The sequence below is a fragment of the Pteropus medius genome, unplaced genomic scaffold (genome assembly GCF_902729225.1).
Source record: "Pteropus medius unplaced genomic scaffold, Ma_sr-lr_union100, whole genome shotgun sequence".
NCBI classification, from domain to species: domain Eukaryota; kingdom Metazoa; phylum Chordata; class Mammalia; order Chiroptera; family Pteropodidae; genus Pteropus; species Pteropus medius.
In genome coordinates, this window is record NW_024353909.1 from 468,676 (window position 1) to 486,748 (window position 18,073).

The 18,073-nt window shown below is 51.8% G+C and overlaps 2 protein-coding genes across 7 annotated transcripts in view; one reads left to right on the forward strand and one right to left on the reverse strand.

Moving 5' to 3' along the window:
• Nucleotides 1-5,102, forward strand: part of NFATC3 (nuclear factor of activated T cells 3) — a 96,347-nt gene extending 91,245 nt beyond the window's left edge. For all 3 annotated transcript variants that reach the window (XM_039851870.1, XM_039851869.1, XM_039851871.1), the window contains one exon: nt 2,210-5,102. Coding sequence is in view for 2 of the 3 variants with exons in the window: in XM_039851869.1 (XP_039707803.1) it covers nt 2,210-2,331 (122 nt within the window). In the remaining variant the exon portion in view is untranslated. The remainder of the gene's footprint in view (nt 1-2,209) is intronic.
• ESRP2 (epithelial splicing regulatory protein 2) lies at nt 4,881-12,120 on the reverse strand. Of its 4 annotated transcripts, none has more exons than XM_039851875.1 (15): nt 11,373-12,120; nt 11,157-11,285; nt 9,524-9,637; nt 9,301-9,415; nt 8,855-8,953; nt 8,575-8,629; nt 8,396-8,503; nt 8,188-8,320; nt 8,059-8,101; nt 7,588-7,889; nt 7,280-7,492; nt 6,978-7,176; nt 6,648-6,834; nt 6,188-6,353; nt 4,881-6,111 (listed from the first exon to the last, which is right to left on the reverse strand). In XM_039851875.1, the coding sequence occupies exons 1-15, from the start codon at nt 11,568-11,570 to the stop codon at nt 6,022-6,024; spliced, it is 2,151 nt and encodes a 716-aa protein (XP_039707809.1). In that variant the 5' UTR covers nt 11,571-12,120; the 3' UTR covers nt 4,881-6,021. The 4 variants fall into 4 exon arrangements, with proteins under 4 accessions (XP_039707809.1, XP_039707808.1, XP_039707811.1 ...); XM_039851874.1 differs by having other exon boundaries at nt 8,396-8,506; XM_039851877.1 differs by having other exon boundaries at nt 6,648-6,750; nt 8,396-8,533.
• Nucleotides 12,121-18,073: the final 5,953 nt, after the last annotated feature.

Consider the following 18,073-nt stretch of genomic DNA (forward strand, 5'->3'; position numbering starts at 1 on the left):
ATTCATTCTCCCTTCTCTAATATCACATTTGTTCAGGTCTTCTGCATTTTCCTTGTCTAAGTGATTTCCCTGCTTCTCTACTCTTCTGGCCTCCAAAAAGTGACATGTGTTTTAAAGATGATTCCACCATTTACTAAGCAAATAATGTGAACTGTCAATGCCTCAGTTAACTTATCCATAAAGTGTGGTAGAGTAGTGATCTTAAAATGTTGTGAAGATTAATTAAAATAAGATATAAAATTTCATCTATAAAATCTAACCCATGGATGCTCAATAAATGTTTGTAGAAAGAATAAATGTTGGTTCCCTTCTCCTTATAGCCATAATGAGTATGAGTTTGAAGAATTTTTTTCTTAACTACCTAAACTATAAAAAGATTAGATGTTAATACTTTGAGATTTTTAAAAAATGATTGTTAGTGTCTCCTTTGCTCTATGATCACATCGAATAATGAGGATAACATTTTTTTGTCTTGGTCTGTTTTTGTTTATAACAGCCTTGAAAGTATACAAATCAGTAGTTTTTAATATATTCACAGAGTTGCGCAACCATCACCACTATCTAATTTTAGAACATTTTCATTTTTCCAAAAAGAAACTCCACATGCATCAGCAGTCATGCCCCATAACTCCTGGTAACCACCCATCTATTTTCCGTCTATATGGATTGGCCTGTTGTGGCCATTTATACAAATGGAATCAAACAACATATGGCCTTTGTGTCAGGCTTCCTTTACATGGCATAATATTGTGGGGTTTTTTATTTAAATTTTTATTTTTCAGTTAGAGTTGACATTCAGTATTATATTAGTTTCAGGTATATAGCATAATGGTTAGACATTTATATAATTTACGAAGTGATTCCTCTGATTAGTCTAGTACTCACCTGGCACTATACATAGTTATTACGATATTAATGACTGTGTTTTATGTGCTGTATCTCAGATCCCCGTGATTATTTCGTAACTTCCAATTTGTACCTCTTAATCCCTTTACTTTTTTCACTCAACCCCCAATTCCTCTCCCATTTGGCAATCACCATTCTCTGTATCTGTGAGTCTGTTCTCGTTGTCTTTATTCATTTTGTTCTCTAGATTCCACATGTGAGATCATGTGATATTTGTCTTTGTTTGACTTATTTCACTTAGCATAATATCCTCTAGATCTATCCATGTCATTGCAATTGGTAACATTTCATTTTTTATGGCTGAGTAATATTCCATTGTATATATGTACCACAACTTCTTTATCCAATCATCTGTTGATGAGCAGCATGTTTTCAAGGTTCTTCCATGTGTGGCATCTATTAGAACTTTATTCCTTTTTATAGCTGAATAATATTCTATTGTATGGATAGACACTTTATCCATTCATTGCTTCATAGACATTTGGGGCTATTATGAATAATGCTGCTATGAACATTTGAGTTGAGTACAAGTTTTATGTGCATATAAGTTTTCATTTCTCTTGAATATATGCCTGGGAGTGGAATTAGTAGACTCTTCAGCTGATAAAGCAAACTATTTTCATTTCAAAGCAAAGAGTGCTCATGGTGAGAGAACTAAAGATTCTTATTTGGGGTGTTCCCTTCTATGTTGGTTCCTTAACTGAAATTCTTTGCACTGGACCTCACAGAGCATTGTGCTCCCTGAGGTGCTCGGCACATCATGGAAACCAAGAGAAAAAGCCTGAAATTAGAAAGGATCAGAAACAATACAAATACCCCCGCATAATAAAGGATGTTTTCATTAGCAAAGGACAACAAAATAACCCCCAAATCTCAATGGTTCATTCTCACTAAAGCATTCATTTCATTTACTTTATATGTGAGGTGTATTGCAGGAATCAGAAAAGGGGAAACTTTCTAAAGAGATACAAATTAAGGAAAAGTTAGATTAAGGTGAACACTTACTTCAGAAGTGTCCTGTCCTCTGTTCTAGAGCATGAACCTTTAGAGTAAGGGTAAGAAAGTTTGCCCGTTCTATCAGCCATCGCCCTTCCCAACCCACACTGAACTGAAAGGGAGAGAAGGAGGGGTCTCGAACAGCTTATGGAATGATGTTTGCATTCAGCTCAGCAGCAGGCTTCAAGCACCTTTATGGAAAACCGTGGCAAGGGAAAAAATGTCTTTGAAATAGAGCTTGGCATTGAGCATCATATGATCTGTCACACACAGGTCACTAATCACTCTCCCTTTTCTTGTTTTTCAGTGAACGAGATAATTGGGAGAGACATGTCCCAGATTTCTGTTTCCCAAGGAACAGGGGTGAGCAGGCAGTCTCCCCTCCCTGGTCCTGATTCCCTGGATTTAGGAAGATCCGAAGGGCTCTGACAGTGCTTGCTGCAGCCTTGCGTCTACCACCACATAACTTCTCAGCATGTTTGTCTCCTTGGACTTTGGGTTTCCAACTCCGTGGCCTTCAGGACTGGTGCCAGGAGTTAGGGTCACTGTGGGGAAAGCAGCATTCCTCCACCTTAGGCCTTGGGTAGACTTTGTAAAAGAACAGGAGCAGCATAGACTATATGAGCTTTGGGGAAATGAGCTTTGCTTTTTATTTTTGAATAGGATACTTTTATATGATGGGTGCTTTGAGTGTGAATACAGCAGGCTCTTCATTTGAGAGGTGCTGTTTTTGCAGGCGACCTGGTTGCTTAGCTAGGATTGGCGATTCGTACTGCTCTATGGTCATTTGAAGGACCCGTTAGCTTTGATATTTTTAAAATAAGAAATTTTGATAAAACCTTCCAGAGGCAAACATAAAAGAAAAAAATTCTCCCAAGCCCACACCTATGCCTCAGAAAATCAGCATGTGTCCTAAAGCTTTTCAATAGATTAATAGGAAATAAAGCCAAATGGTAGCTCATACCTCTTTATAAAAGTAAACTGTTAGATAAAATAAGAGACCATTCCAATCATTGAAGTGTTGGAATACAAAATAACATTCCAGAGCATAGCCTTTTTGTAACTTTCTAGGTAATCTTGCAATCTCTCCATACTGACTCCATGTTGAAATTACTTTTTTCCCCTCAGGGCCTTGGGTAAAGTAGCTACGTATAAGGTGACTTCGAAAGGTGAGGTCTTAGCTTGATAGCTTTAATTTCCTGCCATCCTACAAACAAGGAGGTTTTGGAGTGTTCTTCCCTTTTGTGTCCTCTGATCCCAGACCTTTTCCAAATGGGATCATTGGCATTTGCCTGCTCTGTAACCTTTGAAGCCACAGTCTCATCGTGATGGTTTTTAGGCAACTTTGCTGGTTCAAATTCATCTCTGGGGGGTAGGCTCTGTCAGAAGCTAAGCACAAATGAGCTATGCTACAGGACAAAAGCAGAGAAAATGCAGGACTCCAGATGGGAAGCTTTTAAGATTCCCTGTCATGGAATGCTTATCCCTCATGCTTTTTACAGCCTAAAATGATTCTGGCCCACCCAGTTCCATCTGCATGGCCTAGAAACCAGCCTTTTCCCAAAAAGTCTTTGAAGCAAATCCAAAAATGAGGTAGCATCATAGACCTGACCCTCCAGACCAAAGATGCCCTGGTGCTGCTGCAGGTGAGGCTGGCGTCCAAGGCAGGGGCCAGCGAGAAACTCCAGCCTGCTGTCTACCAAAGGAGGTGCCCAACTTGGGTGCTTTTTTCCAAGCCCTGCCCTTACCCTTCCCGTTAATGGGATAAGTTACCTGGTTCAAGGCCTAGACCTAGTTCAAAGCCCCTGAAGTTTGCAGTACATTTTCACATGAAATGATGTACTTCATTCATTCAGGAAGCAAAATTTTTGAGTGCCTACATGTGAGACAACATGCTGGGTTGGTCAGAGGCTTGATGCTGTTGTTCCAGGGGATTGTGGGTCCTAGTTGCCAGGATTCTCTACTGAGGCCAAGTGAGTCCTGGGCAGAGGGAGCCAGCTCATTGCCCACCACCTATAGTCAGGCAGGTAAGAGCTATTTACCCAGGATGAGGAAGTATGGTCCTTTTTTTTCTTCCCTTTGAACTATGATGTTTAAAGTCCCCTCCCCCCGACACCCAAACTAGTTAAAATTCCTGTACTTCAGCAAATCACTCCTGGTCCCTTAGAACTGGGTGTTTCCATATTTTCTTTCAAAGTGAGTTGTGTCATGGTGTGGACAATGAGATTTTTCAAGGCCTGTAGTTGGAAGCCCACAGCTTCCTTTGAAGGTTGTGGGGGGCTGGGCCCTGAGATGAAGTTCTAGAGAGGTGGCCAGACTTGCCTCCACCCTCTTGCCCCTGGTGTAGCTGCCCCACATGGGGTTCTTGCAGGAGTTCCCCTTGCAAGACCTATTGGGGGTTGCTCTGCTGTCCTCAAGAATAAAAGCCTCTATGATCCAGAGTTGCTATGCACCAAATTTTGATGCCTTTTAAATACCTTGATGCCTGTAGCACTAGAAATGCTTTCCTATTTAAAATAAAAGTTAAATTTTAAAATAGAGCTTTGTAGACTACGTAAGCAGTTTTGTATTAGCTTTGTAAAAGCTTTGGTGTACGAGTTAATATTTTTTGGCTTTGTAGATAAAGATTTAAATTTTCGTCAACATAGTGGTGTTAAAGCACACATCCACTGGACTATGCAAATTGAGTTCTAGTAGCAGCACTGAGCAGTTGGGCATGCTAGCACCCACCCTTTCCCCTCCAGCCTGTTTGAGATCTTGGGTTGAGCAGCCTCTGCTTACTGGAGACAGAGAGAAACATGGCTGAAAACAGCTTTAAAAGAACAGATGTCTCCAGGATCATGTGTGGTGCTGCTGCCTGGGGTGCAGCCCACCCCTGCCCAGGACTAGTCGTTATCCCCAGACCTCTGCTGGCTCTGGCTGTGAAGCCCTGTTTTTGATATTCAGAACAGATGGTCATCTTTAAGGCTCAGATGGGCTTAAGTTGAAACCTTGTATTTTATAAAAATGGATGATGTTCGGTTAAGGACTGGTTCTCAGTTATGTTTACAGCACTCGGGATTGTGTTTTCTTGTACATTTTGTATTTTAAAACCTTTTATAGGAGTACAGTGCTCCTTATACAAATACAAAGGGAAGAGCCAGCAATTCAGGCTCCTCAGTTACAGTGCTGAAATAATAAACGGCGACAGGTCAACAGTCTCCTTGAAATCTGCCTGAGTTTTCCTCCGCCTGGGGCTGGTATGGAGCCCCTCCCTCTGGGGCCCAAAGCTAAGGGCACTTCAGCTTTTAAAAAGTCCACGTGGTTAGAAACCTTTGTTTATTTTATGGAAGAGAGGGTAGAGTTCCAGATTTCCTTCCGAAGCTTCAGTTCTGCACCCTCTAATGGGTGCAAAGGACATTCCACGGTGTCTGCTGAGTTCAGGACAACTTGCCTGCCCAAGGTGTGCACGAAAAGTAGGCAGAAAAGTCCCCTTTAAAATTCAAGCCTGAGTTTTTGTGTGAGGGCCTCCTGCCCCCTAGTGTCCTCTGGGGATACTGCAGTACAGTCCATCAAAACAGCCTGTGGTTTTGCCATCTGACAGTCCTTGTGCCAGGCCGGAGGGGCTAGCATCCTTAGGTGAGACCACACCTGACACAACATGGCCACTAAGGTCCAAGTATCCTGGGGTTGGGACCAGCACTCTCTGTTTCTTTTCCTCCCACCATTGGGATCTTTACTCAGAAGCTCCCAGGAGTCATACATTGAAGGCACCAGGGCTTACGTTTTAAAAAAGAAGGCAAGCCTGCTGTGATGTCATCCCCACCGAATCTGTGGACGTGGGCCATAGCCATAACATACCAAAGTCTCTCTGGTGCTACTCAGGAGGCCCAGACCAGGCCATTGGGAGCAGGGTAGCACCATTGTGCCCTCAGCCCTGCATGCAGGGTCCAGCCATCATTTTTGGGGTGAACAGCAGAGCAATAAGTGGGGGATGGAGCTAGGACTTGCGCTCTTCTGGGTGCCTTCTGAGAGCTTTAACAAGCCAGAAAGAAGCTACCAGGTTGAGGGCACTGGTTCTCTAGATGCAGGAGAGACAGCTGAGGACATCAGCCAGCTCTTACCTTCTGGCTCCCTCACCTACAAACACACCCACTCTTTGGGGGTCTGTAGCACAGTGCGAGGTGGGTCACCAACATGCATCAGGCTGGTGTAGTCATCAGGGGCTAGCTACAGAAGGGACAGAGATTTAGGGCAAGGAGCTCCAGGCTCAACCAAGTCCCCAAGCCCTCCAGCCACACCTCACCTGGTAGGCCTGGAAGACGCTGAGCAGATCCTTCATACCAGCTGTGTATGGGACACCCTGCATACGCACCAGAGTTCCCGGTTGGGACAACACTGAGGTGGGAGCAGAGGCCAGGGCAGCAGGGGGCGTGGTGAGGTAGCCCACAGTGGTGGGGGATACTGGGGGGCTAGAGTGAGAGAGGCAAGGTTTTAGTAATACAGCCCCACCTATGGCCTAGACCAAGGCCTGCCTCCCTCTTCTTTTGCTTCTGCCTTGTGCTTAGTTCAGTTCCTCCTCCCTAAAGTCCCTACCTCTATAGTCATCTCCATCCTAGTTTGTAAATAGCATCAGCCAGCCCACAGCTGTCACTTCCTTGTCATCTCACAGACCTTGGATTATCCGGCCCAGGAAGGGGATCACGTCCCTCCCCGAAAACAAGGACAGGGGGCAAGACTGTGGAGTTCTCTTAACAGCAGGGTACCTGGGATAGTAAGCTGTGTAGTTCATGTAGAGCTGAGTGGCTGGCCCTGGGTAGTAGGCAACAGGGGTGGGGGCAGCAGGTACCCTGGCAGCCGGGAGCAGTGCTGAAGAGGGATAGAGAGCTGCTGTCTCAGTGGGAATGAGTGTTGGGGTGGCCTGGAAGGTGGCGTAGGTGGGTGGTGAGAGGCCTAGAAGCAGAAGTAGAGAGGACATGTACAAGGAGCCCAGCACTGCCCTGGGTAGGGCAGCCAGAAAGGAGTCTCTACCGCAGAAAGTAAGGGTTATAACAATACCCACATGCCTCCTCCTTCCCCAGTCCTGGGACACTCACAGGGCAGTTTGCAGGGCGGAGGGGACATGCCACTGCGGCCCAAAGTGCCCCCCATCAGAACACGGCTCATCTCCTCTGTGGAGCAAGGGACAACCTCCACGTAGCGTTCCTTCATCACTTTCTTATGGCAACGCTGAGCAGCAGCTATGGCCCGCTCTGCTGAAGTCATCTGGATGAAGGCATCACCTGATGGTCGGCCCTGTGCACACCATCCTGTAAGCAGTCTGTCCTGCTCCATGAGTGCCTTACCCCCAACCACACACCCTTAATTATCTGTATCTCTTTACAGGCAGCACCCTCACCTGTTGGTTGAGCACCATGTGCACACCATGGGGCCGGATGTCAGCTGCTGCCTCCCCCAGAAAGCTCAGGATATCTTCAATGGTGGCTGTGTAAGGCAGGCCTCGAAGGCGTACACAATCTCTCCCAGTCCCAGCTGCCAGTGGGAAAGGGATGGGCAGCAGTGGAGCAGTCAGTGTGGGAAGGAGTGGGCTGGATGCGTAGCGGTTCAGAACCTAAGGAAGGCAGCAACAGGCTGGTCATGCCAAGTAGGGTGGGGACATGGGGGATGAAACCCATGGGGGAGGGGTGGGGACCCCTGGGTGCTTACCTGCTGCACCTCAGCTGCAGTGCTCCGGAAGAGTTCAATGTATCGCTTACCCAGCATGCCCTTGTGCCTGCGCAGTGCAGCCTGTGCCAGCTCCTCACAAGCAAAGAGTGCAAAGGCATCACCAGTGGGCCGGCCATCAGGGTGGCGCACAAAGAGCAGACCGTCGGCACCCCCAGTCACTGGGCATTCTGGCCCCAGGAAGCCCAGCACATCTGCTGGCCCAGCCGAGAAGGGCAGTCCCCGAAGTCGCAGGATCACTTGGTCTTCCCGTGACAGGAAACGAGCCACCTCTAGTGATGTGCCTTGTGGGGGTTGGGGGAGGCATGGGAGTCACCTGCTGACTTCATTCATGCCCTTCCAAATACCCATCCACACCTGGCACACGGGGGAGCAGAAAGGCAAGGGTTGGTAGGGAAGTGGGACATGGGTCAAAAACCAGGGGAAGCAAGGAACTGCTGGGGACACACTCACCCCCTGCAATCTTTACAAACTCCTCTCCTGTTGCTTTATATACCTGTGGGTACAGTGGGGACAGCCCATGGGTCTCAGGCCTGGCTGGCCTCAGCTCTGCTCCGCTCCGCTCCCAGCCCAAAGCCCCACCTCGATATAGCGGACACCCATGTGATGCTTGTGTCTCTGCAGCGCTAGGTCCCGCTGCTCGCTGTCCACAAAGCGGATGAGGGCCTCGCCATTTCTGCGGCCCTGGGCGTTGAGGCAGAGTGCTACACCACCCCTGTGGAGCCAGTGCTGTGTTAGTGCCTCCTAGGTAGGCTTGCCCTCCTGGGCCCGCCCATCCTGCCGTACCCACCTGGCAATGTTGAGCCCTTTGAAGAAGCGCGCCACGTCCTGGTCTGATGACTGCCAGGGTAGTCCACGGGCCCGAACCACTGTCTCACTGTCTACCACATCGGCCTTGCTGCTGTGAGAGCAGGGCACAAGGTCAGAACTATCCAGCTGTTGTCATCCCGACCCCTGCCCCACACTCACCAAGGTCCCGTCTCGTATTTCTGTTTTACCACCTCGGGCTTCGAAAACAATTGACCTGAGAAGAGATGGCACAGGCGTCAGCAGGATCTGGTGGAGGGGCTCTCCCCACCAAGCTCTGCAAAAAGAGGACAGTCGAGGTGGATGAAGAGGTGACAAAAGGACTTCCACTTTAGTCTCTCCGAGAAAGTAACAAGTGGAGAGGGGAACTTTGACAATTAATAGGTAGGCATTCACCCAGCCCTCAAAGAGAACAGGTGACAGGTGGTGAGAGGAACCTTACCACTGGGCCCTTCGAGCAGGTGGAGGATGATAGCTACCATTGTCTTCACTTCCCAGACCCCAAAGTCATCTTCTGTGGCATCTGTCTCCAGCCCTAAGTCTACGAGCAGAGACATCACAATGAGGGAATTCCAACATGAGAGGGCCAGCATGAGCACTAATCCTGGTCTCACCTCAGCCCAAGTACCCTATATAGATACATGCAGAATCCCAGCAAACACATTTGTTTTGGCCCAACTCCTGTATGTCCTTACAGGGCCCGCAGCCCAGACATAAACAAACATATGCCCATATTCCAAATAAGCCTCAGCACAGACCAGAGACGTGCACTCAAGGTCTCAGCAGCGTCAACTTGCATGTGTTCATATAACCCACCAGTATGCACATACTCAGACACATACAGCCTATGGTCGTCCCTCCACCCTAACCTCACTGGGTCACAGATACCCTGTGCCATGGTGGCCACGGTGAGGTCCCTGGCAAGGCGGGTGCTCGGGTGCTGCACATGGAACTCTCTGCGGAGGTCGTAGAAGGAGAAGAAGGTGTCGGGGAGCACCAGGTTCTGGGGGCACATGTGAGTGGGGATGAATGGGGGAAACTGAGCCACTCTGCCCACCCCACAATGGAGTTCCTAGAAACCCTACCCCCTGTTGTGCCCTCAGTGGCATACCTTCCTGGAGGCCTCGGGGTGCAGGACCTGTCGCAGCAGCTGCTGCCCATCAGTGCAGAGCATGTAGGGGCCCCCGCCCAGCAGAGCCACATCCCCGCTCACCAGCTGTGAGAACTGGGGATAGGGATTGGGAGAGAGACAGACAGACTCACAGCTGGGCAGGCAGGAAGAAAGAGGGCACAGGCTGCAAAGCTGGTTCAGCCAGATGTTCAGCCCTACCCTGCTTGGGGAGTAGGAGTTGGCCACGCCTTTTGGGCCTGGCTCTGTGTCCTTCTCCCCCAATCCACCATCACTTTCTACAGGCCAAATGGGGGCAGTTACATTATCACCCAAGCCCCCATTGCACACACCACAGGAGTCTGGAGTGAGGCCAGAGCAAACACCTGGTGGAGAGGGACAAGCAGGTAGGAAGAGGCGGGGCAAAGCAGGTTAAACCTGTCCCTGACCAGGCACCACCCTCAGACAGGTGGGGGAGGCCCAGTCCCGCCTGAGGCCCATCCTGCTCATGGTCAATGGCAGCCCCGCCTCTACGTCTGACCAACCGAGAAGCGGAGAAACTCCAAGGACAGAGCTCCACACCTGGACACCAGGGACAGCATGAGCTTTGACCCACACCCTATCGACCAGTTGGCACTCAACTGTTTGCTCACAGAAGGGGTGGCACTCCAGAAGCTACCAGCCCCTCCCCCAGCCTCCATTCCTACTGGAGAACCGGTATAAGCACTAAGAACAGGCCCAAGAACCTCCCCCATGCCAGCTCTACAATCTGAGGCTGGCGGAGCAAGGCAACCCAGCTCTCTTTCAGCGCACCCCTCAAGTGAGGCTGCCCTGGAAGCCCTTCTGGAACAGACCAGGTTCAACATCTTTGTGTCTCCGTTTCCTCATCAGGAACCACCAAAGTTGTTGGAAGATGAAAGAATTTGTGCGTGTAAAGCACTTATTCAACACTCAAGAGTTAGGCAGGGGGTGAGTACAGGAGTGAAGGTAAGAAAAAGAAAACAGCAATGAGAACCGCCTCCCACTGCAGTCTGGGACAGGAGACACCCTAGGCCTTTGCACTCAGGAGACAGGTAGCCTCCAGGCGGGGTCCGGACAGCGCCCACGCCTGGCCTGCCGGCCGGGACAGGCCTAAACGAGCAGCTTACACCTGGCGGCGTCTGCCTCTGGGGCAGACAACGCCCTATGCCCCTGCTCCAGCGTCTCCCAGGTGGGTGGGTGGGCCGAGGTCGCAGGCGGCAGGGACCATGACCTATGACCAAGCCTACGCCCCTCAGCCCTTTCGGCTTCCTGCTGCTGTTTTGGGAGACCCGACCGGGTAGGTTCCCAGAGGCGTCTAGGTCTTGGCCTCGCTACCCCGCCGGCCAGGGACTCTGGGAAGGGCCTTACGGCCTCCATTCCCACCCTCGCAGTAAGGTGGATCTGGAAAAGCTGAAAAGACGTCCCCAGGAATGGCCCGTACACGTGGACACACACACACGCGGGAGTCGCTGAAAGTTTCAAACAACAGGAACCCGTCCTACCGCCCGGGCCAGTTAGTCGCAGCGCACCAGGCCTCGCCCGCTGCCGCCTATCCCACCGAGAAATGTCCCCACGGCGGGGCAGCGTCTCCGCTCACCCCAGCCCCGGCGCTCACCTGCTGCAGCACCTTGTCCAGCGGCTCAGCCCGCGCCAGGCTGTCGGCGCTCAGGCCACTCGCCTCGCGGCACTGCGGGCTCAATGCGGCCGCCTCGGCGCGAATCAGTGATTTGTGCAGCGTCCCCACCTGCGAGCGGATGGGGAACCGATCAGCCACTGAGCCCTTCGGATCCTGAAGCTCCCTAGGGACCCCACTGCCCACTTTCCACCCTACCTGGCGGCTCCGTGGCTCCACCACTTGCCACACTAGAAGGATTAAATCAGTCTCGTCGGAGCCGAGGTCCGGCCCCAGTGCTCCCGCCGTGGCTCCGAACAGTACGATCAAGGGGCCAAGCTCTGGGCAGGGGTCGGCAGCGGAGTCTGCGGCGGGGTTCGGACCCGAGGGCGGTGGCTGAGGTGGCGGCGGAGTCATGGCCGTAGAGGAAGGGGGCGCTCGGTCACACACGCGCGGACCGACGAGGCGCACGCACGCACCGACAGAAGGCAGACGCGGACCAGCTTGGGCGGGACACCGTGTTTTGGGGGCGGCACCTGCGGCCGGGCTGGAGCTGTGGGCGCTGCTAAGACCCGCCCGCGGTGCCCCACAAGGCGGGGCAGCTACCAGCCCCCGCCCTCGCTGGGCGAGTTACCTGTCGGCCCTGCTGGCCACGTGACCAAGGGCGGCCCCTGGAGCCGTTGGGGAGGGCCACTAGAACCTAGCCCAGGACGCGCGCACTCACACGCCGGGCCTGGGCGCGCGCTTGGAGCCCGAACTCCCATTTCCACAGTCCACTGACTTCTGGGGTGACTCCATCCTTCCCCTCCTCTCAGCCTCTCACCGTGAGGCCTCCGCCAAGGGCAAAACCAGAGGCCTTCTCTAGTCCTAAGGGTCACATGAGACTTGTGAAAATCACCAGGAGGCAGTCTAGGGGCTGTGGGGGGCCTGGGGAGTGACAGAAGTCACCAAAGGGTCAAAGGCGGTGAGAGTTGCAGGGGGATCACTCGGAGGCCTGTGTGGGGGATCACCAGAGTCCGACTGTGCGGGACAGGGATCACCAGAGTTCATTAGAGCCGTGGGGGTGGGGAGGAGGGGGCGGGAATCATCAGAGGTCACTGGGCAAAGCTTGTCCATACAGATGCGAAGGCCGGGCCTTAGCCTGGCTCCAGAAAGTGCCCGTGGTGCCGAAGCGCGGTCGGAGGTGCGCAGGCCTGGTGCTGGGAAGGAGGAGGAGACTCACTCTACTCCCGAGAATGGCACTCTAGACGGGGCTAAGCCGGATAGTCTGGGCCTGGTGCCTCACCCTTACCCCACGTGGGAACTCCTGCTTGAAATTGTCGCCCTACCCCCTTGCCAACCGGCCTGTTGCCTAGAGATGTAAGCGCGCTGGCGGGTGGGGACTGGTTGCAAATGTGTGAATTGCGCGTGCGGACTGCAGATCTTTTCCATCTGGGACCGACATCCTAATTCGGACAGTCCCGCGTGGAGGGCTCCCAGTACCCTTTCTCCCCATCAATCTTGGTGAGGCTCCTTTACAGCACGTTTCTAGGCCGCCCCGGACTTCTCCCAATTCTCCCGTTTATATGACTGAGAAACTAAATAAGAATCCGACGGGAAGAAAGAACTTCAGCCCGGCGGAGGTTGCCAGACATGGGGTTGCCAAGCCCGAGCCGAAACTGAAGCGGAAGCAGCACCTCGCGATTTCGGAAAAGCAGGGCACTGCATCCGAACCTTCGGACAATGGAGAGAGCGAAAGAGCTGGGGGGCTCGGAGACCTTGCCCATTGATCCCGCACTGCGTCCCCGCTTGACGGATAAAGAGACTGAGGCGCCCGAATCGGAAGTGACTCCCGCCAGGCACGGCGGCGTGGAGGGAGATGGAAGTAGACAATTCTTCCAGCGTCTTCAGACGACCATTGTTCCCCTTTAGAGTATAAGCGGGTGTTGGCGTGCGGCTGTGGGTCTCTGGACTGCACACCCGGGCTTGCTCTCTTGTCCCCACCCGCGGAAGCGTTAAGCCAATGAGGCCCGAGGGAGGAGGAAACTTCGCAGTTTGGGCCCCGCCCCCTCGGGATAAGGCTGGAATGTCAAATATTTGTTCGTGGGGCGGGGCGCAACAGCGAGGTAAGGCCCCTCCCTTACCTACCACGGAGCGTGCGCCAGGCGCAATAAGGCCTTTCTCCAGGCAAAGCTTTTAATGCCACTTTTCGCCCCAGCAGCACCCTGGCCCACCGGCCTCTCCTAAAACTCCTCAGGCGTGCATCGCTCCTTGTCGGTCTTTTGTCTGGGCTGCTCCTATAGGATAGAGTCCTGGCATCCCCTGCGGGCCCTCAGGACGCTTCTGGTCTCTGTCTCACACATCCTAGCGCCCCCATGCGTTCAACTTTCTCTCTAAGCCTTTCCATATTCCTTTCGCGCGGATTTCGACGCCGGTTCCTCCCTAATGTTTCGAGGTGACCTCTCCAGTGTGGTACCTGTGGCCGTCCTGAGCGTATTCTCATTGGAGACGACTTCTTGCGTGCCCAGGTCCTTGATGTAGAGAACCTGAGGCAAAGGCCTGGCAGCGTAGGACTGCTCCCCAAACCCCTGTGCTCCCGTCCTTCTGCCCCCACCTGCATGACAATCCCTGTGGCTTGGACTCTCCTTGAAAAACTAAATTTGTTAAAATAACCCAGGGTCCTGCTTTGTTGAGCTCTCTTACACATCTTCAGATGACTCCTTCCAAATCACTCCATTAATATAACCCGCACTCCTGTCCCCCAACCTTTCCCCAAGTACTAAACCACCTTCTAATACAATTAAATCATTTCGTGTCTCCCTGTCCCCGCCTCCCCCTCGCCCCGCAGATCCTCAAGGACAGACTCATTTCCAGCACCTGGTACGTAATACCGTTGGCCCTCTCAAATCGGAGTTCCGCATCAGTAAATTCAAACAACCTAGAATCAATATTTAATTGAAAAATTCCACAAAGTTTATCCCTCAACAATATAGTATAGCAACTATTTATGTAGCATTACATTCTTTTAGGTATTATAAGTAATCTAGAGGTGATTTAAAGCATAGAGCAGGAAGTGTCTAGGTTATTAGCAAATACTACGCCATTTTATATAAGGGACCTGAGAATCCGGAGAATTTTGGTATGGTGGGCTGTAGGGAATGGGGTCCTGGAACCAATCCCTACAAGAAATTTAGAGAGCACTATAGTTGCTCAAGACTTAATGAATGAATGGTTGACTTGCTTTGTTTGCCTCTGGGCATTCCCAAGATACTAACCTTCCCTGGGCGACAGGTCCTTTGCACTAGTCTGCTTTCTTCTCTTCCCTCCTAGGGGGGGATTCGACCTTTGCTCTAGTTAACCCCTGCTCTTCCCCCAGATTTTCCCCTCTCAAGGCACTTCCCTCAGTAACAGCGGTCCCTACTGTAGTTTGAAATATCTGTATTTCACTAGGCCTTTCCATATTCCTTTCGCGCGGGTTTCGACGCCGGTTCCTCCCTAATGTTTCGAGGTGACCTCTCCTGTATGTCACTGATAAATGCCCTCCACCCCACCCCCACTGGGATTCACGAGTCATGAATGAGTGAATCAGAGATAAGGTGCATGAGAGGGGTGAGCGAGACTCCAAGGCCCTGCCAAATGACTTTCCTAAACCATACTCCAGGTGTTTGGGAGAAAAGAACTTGGGCCCGCCGGCCAGATCGCACACTCGCGGAATTTCATCCTCACCTCTTCACCTCGCTTCTTCGTGGCAGGACTCGCCCTTTGAGTCCTGCCACGAAGGCAGAGGGCGCTCCATCTACCAGTGCATGACGGTCCGGGCGGATACAGTGCCGGGATCCTCGCATGGGGCGCGAAGTGTGGCCGTTCATTCTTTTGGACCTCCCGGGAATCTAAGAGTGGTGTAAAAGCCCCTGTCTCCCTCCCTCCCGGGCTACAGAATATTCCTCTGTGGTTGAGGATTCGACGCTTGGTACTTGCTGGGGTCCCCCACGGCGGTCCGCACTCGCCGGCCCAGGCCCATCCCCACTCTCAGCGGCTCATCTGCTGAGCCTGCTGCCATCCTTTCTTATCACTCCGGCTTCCGGTGTAACCGGTGGGCCGGGTTCCCATCTCTGCGCCTTTGAGTACCCACCAGAGGATGCACTGACGCCGTTGCTTGATCCAGGTGTTGAGATCAGGGAAGAGGGGCATACACTGGAGGGTTTTCTACCTGAGGTGAAATGGGAAGGCCCTTGACACTACCCTTCTGGCCACCTCCCTCAGGCTTGAGAATCTTCGCGGTTCCAGGCTCCCTGGACATAGGCCACTTTTTAAAGCTTGGTTTTCAGTGCCCTCAACCTCTCTGTTCCACTCTCACCCACCATGTGCTCCAGGTACACTGCTGTGATTGTTTGGGTCTGGAGTCTATTGTATATGCTAAGCTCCCTGTCTGGAGCACTCACCTACCTATTCATCCCTTTACTTTCCTTCAAAACCCATCTCTAATTCTTCCTCCAGGCAGCCTTCCTTGATGCCTAGGCCAAATTAGATGTCCCGTTCTGGGCTGCTTTCCCCCAGGGTCCTGTCATGATTGGGTCAGTGTTTGGCTTCTCATGATGCCAGGGAGGCTCTGGCAGCAGAGGAATAGGAGTCTGTTGAGCCATGAGCTTTAGGAGGATCAGTTTCCAAATAGGCTCAGCTCTGGCTACCAAACCAGCCCAGAAACCCTGGTCTTGGTTGGGTTGCTCCAAGCTCAGCCCCCCACCTGGTCCAGTTAGGGAAACTTGCAGAGGGAAAGGGAATGCAAAGGGCCCAGTAACACAGGAGGAGTAAAAGCTGTTGGCTGGATTTTTACCTGAGGAAGATACCACAACAGGCCTAGCTCCTCAGTCTCTGGATTTATTCTTACATCCTGCCTCTGCCCAGAATGTTCCCCTCCACAAGAACACTCTTCCTCTTTCCCAGTCTTTTCCAGAACTCATATCTAGCCCTGCGAACCTCTCAGTCCCTTATTGCCTCTGACAAACGCCAGGACCCTATCAGGTAGAAAGGTAGAAAGAAGGTAGAAAAGGGAGTGTATCACTCATTCACTCAACATATGTTAAGCACCTGTCATGTGCCAGGGACTGTGCCAGGAGGCAGCAGTAAGGGGACAAGTAAGGGGCTTGCTCTTCCAGTGACTGCATTTTAATGGACGCCAGATAGGGGCTGCTTGAAAGCCAATGGTCATGTCTAGGCTGAGCCCTAAATGCTGAACTCAGTTGAGTCCCCTAAAGTAGGGGCTGCAGAGTGATCCTAGTGGAACAATTGCAGAAGTCCTGAGGGAAAATGAGGTTGTCCTATTCTAGGCAGCAAGGAAGCCTTTGAGGCTGGAGATTAGAGAGCTGGAGAAAAAGGGGAGCGAAAGGTGGGGGAAATGGCCAGAGTACTCTGTAGGGTCTTTATTCACTATGAATAAGATGCATATGATGCGTGCAGAGGGAGGGTCATGATTGGGGTTAGGCGGACAGTGATGGGGCCTGACTTAACGTTTAATGGTGTCAACCTGGCATGTGGAGTACAATCCACAGGAATAATAAGGGCATAAATTGGCACATCAGTGAGGAGGCCACTATGGGAATGAGGGTAGTCTGGCTTTGGAAGGGTAGAGCTGACCAGACTTCGTGACCACCTAATTGTGAGCCTGAGAGTCAAGGAGGTATCTAGAATCCACGATGAACTTAGTTCTGCAGCCATCATGTTGATGGTGGGGTCATGTGAAACAGGGGGACTTTTACCTTCTGACCCTTCTCCACAGTGCAAGCAGCCACCCAGTGGCCACGGTTCCTATTACCTGCGGGGCCTGTGGAAGTGGGCACCTTGAGAACTGCTCCTGAGGTCAGGGCCACCTTGTGAGGGGCCCATGGTCACCTGAGGCTGTTGGGCTGGCAAGACATTCAGACTGTGCCAGAGTCCAAAACAGCCCAAGCCATTTTGTTCCCTGCCCTCTCTCCACTTAACCCTTGGCTCTGGTGTACTACCTATCCCTAGCCCTGGCAGAAAGGTCTCTATGGTCTCTCACACTGGGCCTGCCAGATGGGTCCTCCATGACCCCTCTGCTGGAGTCTGGGATGGAGGTGTGGGAGACAGGGGTGTTTTTTTTGGGGGGAGGGGGTGTCCGTGGGCCAGAACCTGAGGCGGGATATATTTGGACTTTAAAAGAGGAGGGTACCCCATACACCAATGTGTTTTACTATAAGAACACAGGAGAGGCAGGCCAAGATGATGAGGAGATTCATTGAGGGGGACTCAGAGAGACTAGAAAGGGTCAGCCACTGACGAAGGAAGGAAAGGAAGGAAGGAAGGAAGGAAGGAAGGAAGGAAGGAAGAAGGAAGGAAGGAAGGAAGGAAGGAAGGAAGGAAGGAAAAGGAAAGGAGAAAAAAAAGGGGAAGAAGGAAGGAAGGAAGAAGAAGGGAAGGAAGGAAAAGGAAGGAGAGGGAAAGGGAGGAGGAGGAGGAAGGAAGGAAGGAAGGAAGAAGGAAGGAAGGAAGGAAGGAAAGGAAAGAGGAAGGAAGGAAGGAAAGGGAAGGGAAGAAGGAAGGAAGGATAGACGTCTTGAAACTAGCTCAGCAGGGTGTGACTCGCCCTTAAGAGGGAGTGTGCGTGTGGAGGATCAAGAACCCCAGTCACCAAACACATGGCCCTCCTTTCCCAGAGTATGCATGGTGCTGGCATAAAACTAACTGTCAAGTCTCTACCCACTCTATTCGCCCCCAATTCCTCATGCAAGGAGTCTGTGTCCTGGATCCCCAGGTTTTCATGCGGTAGGAGTGGCTGGGGGGACCACAAGGTCCCAACACCCCTCCCACTCTGTGGGGCAACTTGCTGATGGCCCAAGGAGCGGGGTAGAGGCTCAGCTCGTTCTCAAACCTGCGCGCGAACTTCTCGGTCAGGCAGGGTGACTTCACGCTCCGTGCCCCTA